This window comes from Phoenix dactylifera, chromosome 11 (assembly GCF_051530095.1).
Source record: "Phoenix dactylifera cultivar Ajwa chromosome 11, Ajwa_hap1_PhDact_Kaust_v1.1, whole genome shotgun sequence".
NCBI classification, from domain to species: domain Eukaryota; kingdom Viridiplantae; phylum Streptophyta; class Magnoliopsida; order Arecales; family Arecaceae; genus Phoenix; species Phoenix dactylifera.
Window position 1 is genome coordinate 2,390,675 of NC_143200.1, and position 13,705 is coordinate 2,404,379.

The 13,705-nt window shown below is 41.5% G+C and overlaps 1 protein-coding gene across 3 annotated transcripts; it reads left to right on the forward strand.

Annotated features, from left to right (window-relative positions):
- The first annotated feature begins 95 nt into the window (after window positions 1–95).
- Window positions 96–6,485, forward strand: LOC120104613 (thiol protease SEN102-like). Of its 3 annotated transcripts, XM_088706381.2 has the most exons (5): window positions 96–939; window positions 1,293–4,487; window positions 4,845–5,080; window positions 5,426–5,566; window positions 5,816–6,485. In XM_088706381.2, the coding sequence occupies exons 2-5, from the start codon at window positions 4,052–4,054 to the stop codon at window positions 6,071–6,073; spliced, it is 1,071 nt and encodes a 356-aa protein (XP_088562507.1). In that variant the 5' UTR covers window positions 96–939; window positions 1,293–4,051; the 3' UTR covers window positions 6,074–6,485. The 3 variants fall into 3 exon arrangements, with proteins under 3 accessions (XP_088562507.1, XP_038971985.2, XP_088562508.1); XM_039116057.3 differs by having other exon boundaries at window positions 96–4,487; XM_088706382.1 differs by having other exon boundaries at window positions 96–4,487; window positions 5,750–5,958.
- Window positions 6,486–13,705: the final 7,220 nt, after the last annotated feature.

Genomic DNA, 13,705 nt, shown 5'->3' on the forward strand with positions numbered 1-13,705 from the left:
TGGATTGTTTTTTCGGGGAATAACACTGAATACCTTGTAAGAAAGAATACTAAATGTCATATTATGTATTGCCACCATTTATTGAAGGACTTCTTGTAATCAAAATAAATAATATAACTGGTACTTATTCGTGGTTAAGATAAATAATTTGTTCTAGGCAGCTAATGTTTTCAAAATGTGCAAACCCGAATTGATAGGTAAATAATTGGCCGCATGTTAATCTATAAAAAATGGGTGAAGTGATATTTGTCTGATTGTGGAGTAAGCTAACCTGGAGTAGGAGGGTTAGCGTACGAGTGATCCACTGGTACTCGGAGTAAACCACTCCATCCTGCATGCTAGAATAGTTTACTCTGGATTATCTTTGAAAGGTAATTTATTTTTTAATGCTTATTTTATTTTTGGAATAAAGTGGCTTGTGAAAGTGTTTGGCAGGCATAAGCAGGTTAGTATTGCTCCACTTTAGCCCTGAAACAGAATCAGCCACAGATAACATTGAATTAGTTTATGGATTCAGTAATATGTCAAGATCTGTCTAGAAATGAAAATAATGTGGCTGAGCACATGTAACATGTGCGAATGTGCACATGTATGTCTATATACATGGATGTGTGCGTGCATATATTACATTACAGTTTAATCTGAAATACTGTATGTGTAGTATATATGTACATATGCATATCTGTACATGCGTGCTTGGGTGCATGTAAGACCTGGCAATTTAATTTGAACTAGTGTATAGTTTAACTTATGTACAAACCTAGGAATATATTCTTAGTTCATATTTTGTTATCCGATCTGTCTAGATATTAAAATGATGAGCATATAATTTGTATTCTTGTTGATTCGAGGTGATGTACCTTCTACTTCGGGTATCACTACGTGTATTTTTTTCCTTAATTCAGCGTTGGGAGAAGCATTTTGGCTGGCTGATTAGCTGTAAGCTGTTATAAAGGATTCATTTAAAGTCTTTCTTCAGTTGTTGTGAGACGATTATTTTAATCTTCTATTATATATACATCATAGCTCATACGTAAGTTTGTGGTTGTTACTCTCTGCAAAAAGCTTGGTTAGATGCTTTTGGTCCTTGTTCCATTCCATGATCACTGCACCGTTGGTATATATTGCTCATTGTTTGATCTCATTTCTGTATTTGATTTCCTTGATATTCAAGTGCACGTATATATGTATATGCACGCATGCACGCATACCATATACCATCTTTAGCAAGATGATAACACTCTGGTGGATGCTCAGTGGCTAACACAGCTTTTTTTTCCTCACTTTTCCAGTAAGATAGGAGGTCCACCTCGCACCGCTTTGACCCTCGAGGTTAAACTTGCATTCTTATTAGCTTAAGAAAACCTACAAATATGATATTTCAGTTGTTGAATCTAGGTCCACATAATTTTTCCTTCATCCTGCATTTATCTGGTAGATGCTCCCACTCTCTACAAACAACAATTTGATATCAACTCAACTCAAGACTTTGTAAGGACATCACTGAACCACCACCAGTCATAACAATTGTATTGGTTTGAATCGAGGAGAGAGGGCATCGGTAAGGGTGGTGGTGGGATGCATGTGATGCATGGACCGAGGATAAAGGAAGAGTCAGTGGAATGGTGGGAGGATCTGGAATGGACGGGCAGAAAACTTTCAGAGTGATTGATGATGTACAGGGAAAAAACTCTCCTGGACAGCTTCCAATCCAGCAGCAGAAATTTTAGATGGGATATCCCTGTTTCATAGGGGTTGTATGTGATGTTTGCTTGTTATTTCAGCATTGCTCCTTTGGGTTTTTGAGGCAGCCGAACTTTTTATACACCTGAGAAGAATTAAGCAGCTTGGGTAGAAGTTGCATCAGACAATAAGAGCATATTATTTGGCAAATGAAGTTTGCAGCATCTACAAGTGAAAGCAAATCTATCTTTGAAAAGCACAGGACAGTCATATTTAGCATATCTGGGCATCATCTCCTCAAGGAGATAAAGAAGAATGCGAATTGTGGAAAACAAATTGAGCTTTATCATTAACAGCTAGGCTTGGCACGCTGTGTCTGTTTTTGTGGTTCTGTTTATTGTAGTTCTAAGCAAACTAGCTACTGTATGAATCCAATAGAAAATTCAGTCCAATTCTTTTTCCAAATAGGCCTGCAATAGTTTAGCAAAACCCTTCCACCACAACCGACAGTGGCTTTGTAATTGTGAGATATCGTCCATAACTACTGGGTTTTTTCTCAAATGAGTGACTAAGAAGCATCAATTCAAATGCAAGGAAGTGATCATGAGGCAGCCTCAGCTTAGATGGTTGGCATCTATTCCTATGTTAAAGTTTCATGTTTCAAAATACTTGTGATAGCCATTAAGGTCTGATGACAACTTAATTTTTTGGAATCTAATGATTAGTTATTAACAGCATACCATGATATTTATCAAGAACAAAAAAAATGAAAACACCCCTAATTAGAACTATCTAGGTTGAAGATCTAGAAAATAAATCTCTAGAATTTCCTTCCGCATGAAGGACTGCCTCAAGTTTCCGAATGAATACTTAGTGAGCACTAAAATAATGGCTGATGTAAAGTATGAAGGTGCGAGGTATAGCATTGGTGTAGGTGGACCAAAATTTAATTTGCCTTCTCATGTTGCACAAAACTTATATGCTTAAATTTTTATCTTTAAACTTTTACTGAGCTAATGATAGCACATGGAGGGAGTTCTTGGAAAACTTTAGTATGAAGTTCTATTACAGGAAGGTGAGCATGAAATTCATGATCATGTTGCTTTATTTTTCTTTTTCTGTACTACAAGAAGATCTTGGAATGGTTGTTCTGCTTGCAGAGGAAAAGGTCTGCTTTGGCTATTCTAATTAAGCCTTGGGAATAAAAAATACTAAAAAAAGTATTAATGACTACAAAGTTTTAATAATAACTATAAGTTCTAAATTTTTAGTCAATTCAATGGATAATAAATTTTTAATAATGACTATAAATTCTAAACCAACCCCAAGCATTACCAAATACATAACGATTACTGATTATGATTTTGCCGTTTTACAGAAAAGATGATATGAAAGACAAATACCATTAAAAATCATAATTAGAATATTTATAAAATTTTATTAGTCTAGGATATTTTAATCAGTTTCAATGGGTCCATGAAAAGTCCAAAACTCCTACTATTTATTTTTTAGGAGCACTATAGACTTTCATTGGTTACTCTAGTTTCTTGCCTTTTTCTAAAAAGAAGCAAAAGGTGCAGATACAATGATCTTTTAAGAAATAAAAAGAGGCCCATTAATAAATAGTTGTTCAATAGCAGAAGCCTCCCTCAAATATCTCTATCCCCAGCAAATTCCTAGGCAAACATGATTAATCTCAGATCTTTTGGTACAACTACCAAACACCATGCTAGCTTGGTCATATAACACCTTCAATTAGAGAATTACAGCCATGGCTATTTCTACTCACTCGATCGCATCTATTCATGCTTTTCCCTGTGTGTTTCACTCATCCCAGCCGTAGTTCAGCTATCAAACCCAACCATTATTTTATGGTTATCAAATGCAGGAATAGCTTAACTAGTGTACGTTACCAACTATTACGTACAATCTTCTCTCTCTCTCTCTCTAATTAGAACATGAACTACTCATGTGATGGTGGCTTCTGGTTTCTAACGATGGAGGACAGAATGACCGTTTTATAAGAGCTTTATAAAGCCTAAAGAGCGACCCACTTTAAGCCCTCACTTTTCACCACCTTCGATCCCCACATAGCGTGCTTGTCATGTGGAACAACTATTCCTTGCACCACAGGAGAACAAGTTAATTAGAATATCCATCCCTTAATGCCATTCCTTCCAACCTCAGTCTTCACATTATACCACCTTATTCTGGTTTTGGTGGTGGTTCCCCTCAAGTAACCTTAATCCCTGCTTTAACCTCATCACTTCTCACCCCCTATATAAACCTCTCACCATTCTTCTTGATATCCATTACTCCAAATCCTCCTTGTTTCTCTCTCTTCCCTCTTCTTCAGCTATCGACAAATATGGGGAAGGTTTTGTTGTCTGGGGTTCTAGTTGCTCTAGCTTTTGCATTTGTTCATGGCGTGCCCTTCGACGACAGGGACCTCGCAACCGAGGAGAGCCTATGGAACTTGTATGAGAGGTGGCGGAGCCACCACACGGTCTCTCGAGACCTCGAGCATGAGCGATTCAATGTGTTCAAGGAGAACGTCAAGTTCATCCATGAGTTCAACAAGGAGGGTGCAACATTCAAGCTCGCTCTCAACAAGTTTGGCGACATGACCAACCAAGAGTTTCGAAGCTGGTATGCCGGCTCCAAGGTGCAGCACCGCAGGCTGCGCCGCGGCCGCCCGCATGGCACCGGAAGCTTCATGCATGAAAATGCTCGTGATCTCCCTGCTTTGGTTGATTGGAGGCAGAAAGGCGCCGTCACAAGCATCAAGGACCAAGGCCAATGTGGTAAGCGAGCTCCACCTTTAACAAATATATATAGTTAAGAATAATATGATCAGTTTCAATTATGACAAAATATATCTATATCTAAACTCTGTATCATAAATTGTTATACATCCCTATAGAGAATTATCGTGCTTAAATTTTTCATCGTGTATTTTGGATGGAAAATAGGAATTCTGATCTCTTGCCATAAGTAAAATTATGATAAAAGATGTGATATATAGATAGGTATATCGGTATGTATCTAATGAATACTACTCTTATGACTATTAGACAGTTCAATCGTATTTTATTTATAAATTCTTCGACCAAAAAGTTCTCATTTTAATAGCTATGTGACTGTTCTTGTTGATGATTTAGGGAGCTGCTGGGCATTCTCGACTGTGGTTGCTGTCGAGGGCATAAATCAGATCAAGACGAGGGAGTTAATCTCCTTGTCGGAGCAACAGCTCGTCGACTGCGACGACCGCGACAACAATGGCTGCAATGGAGGTCTAATGGAGCATGCATTCGAATTCATTGTGAGAAATGGAGGTATAACAACAGAGGCTGAGTATCCCTACAGGGCCAAAGATGGAAGGTGCGACGCTTCCAAGGTAATGAACAACAACTAGTCTTCAAAAGCTGAATAGAGAATTCTTTTAGATCTATTTTGCAAAAGAATGAAGACCAAGACAAAAACTTCTAATATTAATTCAAAGCTACATAAATACTTACTATGATATAATAAATATACACGGACGTTAATCTTTGACAAAGTACAGCATTCCAAAATAACACACTCAATACGTTTTCCTGCTTCCGTTTCAAGAATTTATGATTAAAATCCAAGGAAAAAAAAATCCAATGCGACTTCTTGGATTGATCCATGCATTTGTTGTAGGATTATTCATTGCGATTCTTAGGAAGAAGTTTTTTTTTTTTTTTTTTTTTTTTTGCAGGAGAATTCAGCAGTGGTGACGATTGATGGATACGAGAATGTTCCTGCCAACAATGAGGCAGCTCTCATGAAAGCTGTGGCTCATCAGCCAGTATCTGCTGCCATTGAAGCAAGTGGTACAGCTTTCCAGTTCTACTCTGAGGTTCGTGTTCCAAATCATTAATTTTGCAGTGAACTTTCAAACATAAATCTACGTCCGTAATGTTACCACTAAGTTTGTATACATCCAACTGGACCTAATTTAACTTGGGCTTATGAACTAGAGGAAGGCCATATCTGAGACTCATAATACTATTGCAACTTCATTTAGTTTTTGGCTTTCCAGGATGTATGCTTTGTTTTGACTGGAGATTTCTATGCTTCGAAGCAATCTCCTCTAATTTGATGGCAGGGTGTTTTCACCGGCGCCTGCGGCACAGATTTAGACCATGGCGTCGCGATCGTTGGATATGGGACGACCGAGGATGGAACTAAATACTGGATTGTGAAGAACTCATGGGGACCTGAGTGGGGAGAGAAAGGCTACATCAGAATGGAGCGTGGCATCAGGGCCAAACATGGGAAATGTGGCATTGCAATGGAGGCTTCATACCCCATCAAGACATCCCCTAATCCTTCCAAGAGGGAAATTTCCAAGGATGAACTCTAAGATGATGGTGACCTAAGGAATGCACATTGGAAAGCCAGAAACCATTTCGGGATTTATTTTTCTTTATCATCTATGTCATATATGTTTTGTAGTAGTTTGAAGGCAATAATAAATTTCTGATTCTAACTTTAGAACTCTGTTTATATTCATCTTGTTTTAATTGGAAGGCTTAAAGGTAGTTCTGTTAATCTCAGTAATGTGGACATTTGCAAAGTAGATGGGAGAAGAAAGAAGCATCAAATCCATGTACTGATTTCTCCATGAGGTGGTTTAGGGGTCCTTTGGGATTTATGAAGACATAGAGCTTAGGTGATGTTATATTAGCCTAGGCTGCATTGGAGAGGTAAAGTAGCCTTATTTGGTTACTATATGAAGAAATTGAAATAACCAGCCAAATGTTATCCATAGACAAACAATCTGACATAATATGTTTATGCATATATGTATGCATATCCGTGTGCACATGCATGTATGTATGTATGTGTGTGTATGTATTTGTGTGTATGTATGGCTCTTCTGCCATGATCTTAAAGATACTGTTCGTACGTAAGCTTTCGATAGATGCATCAATAGGTCTCTCGAACAACCAGTCAAGAAGAAATTGCTTCGAAAAATTTAAAATCTTGAAGAAAATTGTTCAAAATATTGTAAAATTTATATAGATTTTAAATTTGAAATACCTTTTTACGAACTAGGTTTCACTAGGTCGTCGGATGTGGTTTAGCCCTTTTATCACCCCTAACCAACTTTTGACTTCCACCCTGGTAACTATTATTGGACCCATTACATGCAGCTGTAACTTCAGGATGTATATGTCATCCTTTATGGCTACATGTCATATCCATTATACTGCTTAATCTGAATCTTAAAGTTCTAGCCTTTATTGGGTTGTTCTAGGCTCGATGACAACAAAACTTCTATACTTGTTCTCTTTCAATATTTTATCTTGATCCTATAAGATATTCTTCTGAGTTTTCCAAGATTGAAGCTACTCAAAATCTTAATTCATTAGCTTTATGCATCTCATTAGTTTACCATATTGTGGGCTGATATTTATAGATTTACCAATGCAAAAAGACAAAATGACAAATTAAATAATTCAATCAAAATGGGACATGTCAAATAGGGCACTTCAAAAGCAGGAGTAGCGCAGCAAATAGAGTTAGTTGGCCTATAAATTCTCTAATGTTTCCAAGGAACAAGTTGGTCTCGATCAAATTGAAGCAAAGAACAATTTGTGCTGCTGGAATTATGGAATCTCAGTAATGTGCTCTAGGATGAGATGCCTCATAGATTGCAACCCAATCAGCAGACTTATGTGCTTCTTCTTGTATGAGACATCCTGACCGTTATATTCGTTGGATAACCATCCACATATCTACCAAGCAAAGATTACATGCTGTCTCCAGGAATGGGCCTTGACACCATGCAGGCAGAATATGTGGTGGAGGGCTCGGGTTGTATCTTCTGCACTAAAGAATGATCGGTCTCATGATGTCGATATCTCAAAACACCCCGAACTCCCTTATCATCCGCCTGTATAAATCTCGAAGCAATCATTGTGTGATAGAAGGTGAATCCTTTTCGGATACAGCTTGGTGGAACCTTAATTATGATGTTGCCAATGTGACTTACTTGGCTTACTTGGAGTAACAAATTTAAATGATGCCGTAACACCTTAGAGCCTATTTGTATATTCCTACAGAATTAGGCTGAAAACTCTGTAGGAGTATGGCTTGTTGGCCCATATAGCTTGCATTCTTTGAAAGTTTATCTAAATTCAGCTCAGATCCTAGTCTTTGGGTTGCATAAAAAAAAAAAAAAAAACTATGGAGGAGTTTTTTTTTTCCCACAAGATTTGGATTGGATGAAGTTTGATCGATACAGAGCCATGCTTAAATAAATAGTTTAATCTACGAATCCTACAGAATTTTTAACCTAATTCTATAAAAATAGCCGAACATGCCTTTGATGGGACTTTCAACCTTCTTGTGGTCCTTCAACATGATGAACTCCTAATCTACTTTTTTTGCGGTGGCCTATGAAGCGACTTCTTGTAGTAGCAAGTTTCCCGAATTCTCGGCACCATGTCTGAAATCAACGAAGCAACGGAGCGAGCTTGGATGTCATGAAGTGACCATATCAATCTAACTTTGCGCCCTAAGCCAATGATTTTGTTTAACGGATGTGTAGACTGACGTAGCCTTAGCGAGTGCTAATGATATAACCCTCCGATGATATGGAAAGAAAGTGAACAAAAGAAGGAAAGAGGAGATAAAAAGAACCAGAGATCGCCTTCATCAAATTTTAGCTAGCCAGGTATCCATCACCTTTTTATACAACTTAAACTTAACACAATTAAGAAAAATAAAACATTTGGGTCCTTTTTTTTAGGGGTTGAAATGGCCAAATTATACCGCCCGATGATAGATACAACTAAAGAATCAAAAAATCAGAACATTACAAAAAAGTGCTGAAATAGTTTGATGCAGAAAAAATCTCAAATCACAAAGCTAGCTGCAAAAGATGCCATCCAATCCGCCGCACTACTAGCTTCCTTAAAGATGTGTTTTAACTTCACATATCTCCATGGATACCGACTAACCGAGCAACCCAACTAATAATGGTCTTTGAATCTCTTAACTTTTGTAGCGTTCAAGATAAAAATGATGCAAACAAGTCCTTCTCAAGTAAGTTTGGACATAAGTCGGGTTGATCGTGACCTGATCTGATCCGCTTAGACTAGATCTAACTCATTTTGGAGGATCTATGAGGCCGGTCAAATTCTAAAATTGAATCCATTCCATTTTTTGGGTCGGGTTTGGGTTTACAGAATTCAGACCCAACCCAACCTGATCTGTTTGAATTTTGGGTTTCCAACTCTACAACTCGACTCGAACCAAATCCGGTAAACAATTTGGGCCCGAAAAAGCCCGCCTCCAGATTGTTTTATAAGTTATGCCTTATGACCAATGTGCATGTCCTGTATGCGAGGAGTATTTTGCAGCTTGAGTTTATCGTTCCGATTCAAAACATAGAATGATTCATACAATTTCATTGTTTGGTTTTGAAGGCTTATTAAAGAATAATAAGCATTTGTAACAACAAAGTAACAATTGAGCCTCGAAAATGCCTAAACATGAAGGCATGGGCTATTCCCCAGATAATCTAGTTTGATGAGTACTGCATATTATTTTTGCAGCCAGTCGTTCTCATCTAATTTAACTTAGACTCGAAATTTTTTAGGTTGGGACTGGATTTTAGCAATGGACTCGATCCAATCTTCCATTAGATTTGAGCCTAGGTCCAACATTAGAATTCAAACAAGGAACCGAGTTAGGTCGGAGTCACCCATGACTCGGTCCAATCCAACTCATTTAATTGCACCTCAATCCTCGAGCTCTTTTTTTTTTTTTGGTAAAAACAGCTACTCATTCAAATAGATCTAACATGAGTACAACCCGCCATGTCCGAAGAAATAAAAGACAACAAAGGAGAAGGAGCGTCTATAGTAGACGTCCACAAAACATCCCCGGAATGCCGGGCCACAAAAGAGGCGACCCAGTCGGCGGCCCTGTTCGCCTCTCTAAACACATGACCAATCTGGAAACCGACCATCATCTGAGCCATCCTCCGAGTCTCCCGAATAAGGGGGTGACCGTCACCGTACCTGTCCATCCCCCGGATCCAATCGATCACCACCGCAGAGTCTCCCTCGAGGAACACTCGCTCGGCTCCAAGGACCTGCCTGGCATAGGATAAGCCCTCCCAAGCAGCCCGCAGCTCCACACCAACAACTGTGATCCCAGGAGTCCGACGCCCACCTGCAGCCACCAACCTACCATCGTGATCCCTGATCACAAAGCCGACCCCTCCAGTCAAACCGTCTAGTGACCTACTGCCATCGAAATTTATTTTGAGATAGCCAAGGGGTGGGGGTACCCAAGAGACAGTAACGAAAAGGGGCGCTGAAACAGCGTAAGAAGTACTCCAGGTGTCCCTGACCATCCCAGAAGAAAACTCAGTGGCAGCCGCCATAACCTCCCTCGCATGTCGTGCCGCTCTGTCCACCACCATCCTCGGAGGCACCCGCCTCCCCTCAAATATGCCTGCGTTCCTATCCAACCAAATGTGATAAGACAGGTACGCCCTCAGTATACCCTCCGCTGCCAGCCTGGGCCTACACATGGAATCTCTCAACATCCGCAACAGATCCTGAGTCGAGACTGCCGCATCAAACAAGGGGACCGAAGAACACTGCCATATCTGTCGAGCTCTAGGGCACAGCAGGAGAACATGCTCGATGGTCTCCACGATATCACCGCACGTCTCACAAAACTGAGATACCCCCATCCCACGCCGAACAAGCAGACTCCTAGTCGGGAGACATCCCCAAGCCACCTTCCAGATGAAAAGTGCCACCCGTGGATGAATCCGTAATCTTCATATCCATCCTTCCATGATCTGTCGCACTGGCGTCCTGCAGAACACGCAAAAAGATCCCTGGCCCTCACCTGTGACCGCCCCGTCGGAGTCCAAAGCAGCCTATCTGACGCCCCTCCAGAGGGGATTGGCAAGGCCAGAATCAACTCCGCCAACTGCTCACCAAACACCTCCCTGATCATCCCCACCCTCCAATGGCTCCCCTCAGAATCCAGCAGATCCCTGACCCTGCACCTAGCTAATCTCGCAGAGTCCACCATGGTCGGCAAACGACATATCGGCCAATCGGTCACCCAGCTGTCCTCCAGCACATCTATCGAGCGCCCATCACCAATCACCCATCTAATCTCCGGAAGCACCACCATAGCCCTGGCACACATCACACGCCATATCGGAGAGTGGTGACGCTCCACCCGCCCCCCAGGCACCAAGACACCATATTTGGCCCTCATCAGTGAGGACCACATGCTCTCTGGCTCAAGCACAAATCTGACTACATGCCTCGCCGCTAACACCTCCCGTCTCGTCATCAAGGACTGCACTCCCAGCCCCCCGGCACTGGTCGGCTGGCATACACTCTCCCAGGCCACCAAGTGGATCCCGCCTCTGCCGCTACTCCTCCCCCAGATAAACTCCCTGAACAACTGCTCAAGAGACCTCAAGACAGCCACCGGAATATCGACGTGGGATAGAAGATAAATAGGAACAGATGAAAGTACAGAGCGCACCAGAATAATCCTCCCCATCATAGACAATGAATGAGACTGCCAGCCCTCCAGCCTGCATCTGACTCTAGTCACAAGGGACACACAGTCCCTAATCCTCAGTCGTCGTCCACATAAAGGCACCCCCAGATAGGACATCAGGCTCCCCTGCTCTCCCACACCTAGAACCTCCAGTATAGAGAGCTTCAGCGCCCCGCGCGTCTTCGGACTAAAGATCACAGAAGACTTGTCCAACCAAGGTGGAGAAAGAAAGAAAAAAAAAAGAGAAGAAAATTGAAGAAGATATGGAACGGATGGGAAGCCCTTGCAGCAGCGAAAACGTTTTCTGACCTTGAAAGGGCAAAAACCCTACGTCCTCCCTGATTGCCTACTCAATCCCCAAATGAAGGGCTACAGGCCCCGGTCAGCAGCCGGGACGGCCTCCTGCAGGGCATGCAAAGCCAAGCAGATGGCAGCGCAGTCCGTGACTAGGGGAGGCAGCCATCGGGCGGTAACCATCAAAGGGAGCAGCGGCATCCCACAGGGGGACCCACCCACAAAAGCCTCCAACCAAATAATGATGGGCGAGGCCCCGGGCGATGACAGCATTGAGGTGCCTCCCGAATGACAAAAGCGAAGAGAGATAAAGAAAACGCAGTGCCGCCTCGTGCACGCACTGTAATAATATGCTTCCGTGTGCGCTTCTTCAACGACAGAAGCCAAAGAAGCATGCATCCAGCGAGGGGGGAACTCGCCTGGGCTTAGTCCCCGCTTTAAAAGAACACACGGATGGAATGTTTGTTATGGGGAAGAACCAGGACTAATTTAGTAAGCTCCTAAGCCACTGAGTGTGTGGGGTTGTGGGGTGGGGTGGTGGGTTCGCAACAGCATGGACGCAGAACCTACAGCCCATAAAGTGATGATGCCTATGAATGATGCATAATATAAACAAGTTTCATGTTTGGGGGATTAAACAAGCAGTGGGATTGGAAATCGCGTATAAACAAAAAGAAGGAATGTATGGAGATTTCTTATAGTATATACTTAAAAGTAGAGAGAGAGAGAGAGGGGACAGGGGCGTGCAAGTAACGAAGAGACGCACGTGGATTAAGGGGCTTTGGGAATCACGTGTCGGGGCGCGGCGGTCTGACGAGAAGAACCGGGGCACATGGGCCGGGCTGGGCCGGGCAGGGGCAGGGCCCGGCCGTACACGTCCTTCCTGCTTCCTCGCATTTATCCGCCATTATCTTATGAGAGTTGATAAAGACACCCCCGCTTTCTTCATGGATGCACTCCAAAGCACACTCCTCTCTCTCTCTCTCTCCCTCCCCCCGAGTTGGCTGCTGGAAAAAGGCGTCGTACCTATGACATGACAGTCATTGGGGGGAGCTCAAAGGCAGCTTGGGAGGCATATTCTAAGGGCCGACAACATCTTCATCTAAAATGAAGAGTGGAGCGGCAATGGCCATCCAATACGCAGAAATATTCATATAATTGCGAGAGATTGAGACTCATTTCAAGTTGCTCATGTGTATCGGAAGGCAAATAGTGCTGCAGACTAGATTGCTTTCTTCACTGCTCACCACTCGGAAGAGGTCATTTGGACATACCTTGAAGCCGCCCCTCCACCCTTATGCTATTTTTTTTTCCTCGACTTTATGGATTGTACTCACACTAAAGCAGCATGAACAACCGTTGTACCACCAAGAGAGAGAGAGAGAGAGAGTGAGAGAGAGTGTGCGTTATTACGGGATTGACAATCCCACTTAAGCGGACATAAGGGAGCTGTAATGATATTATGCATACTCATGTTCTGCCTGATTTAATATTGATTTCTTATTAACAAGTAGTAGCAAGTGGACAACAGGACAAGTGTAATGTATGTTCATAAAAAGATGAATATGAAATTTAACCAGTGACTCTTAGAAACTCAAATAACCGGTGACTCGGCATTGTAAGTTTTAACCTTGTATCTACGCTTCGCAGTGAGAATTACATAAAGTTATATGTGTCCATTTATGTTGATATATTGGCCTAAGAAGGCCAACTTGATCTACATCAGTGATGGCGAACTTTCTATTACGAATTACTATATACAATAAACCATTTTTTTAAAATCTTCCATATATTTTGAAGTGAGGCTATAACTAAGAATATCAAGTAATTTCTGCAGTTGCCTCTGAAAATTTAATGATTATTTTTGTGTTAGTTTTTCCTCATTTCCTTTTTTTAATTTCCAAGCAATCTTGCATGAAAAAAATAAAACTAATTGTATTATATAATCATGTATTCATCAAGCTAATTATATTATACAATATCATGTGTTCATCACGTTTAGCTTTTGAAATTGCAGCTTGACCTATTGTTGGTGCCTTTGTTGGATGGGAGAAATCAACCATGTTACCGGTCAGATAAATTCAAGAGCATGCCACCGGACCCAAAAAGATTGAGTAGTGATAGTGGATCCTATTATCTTGAATTATCA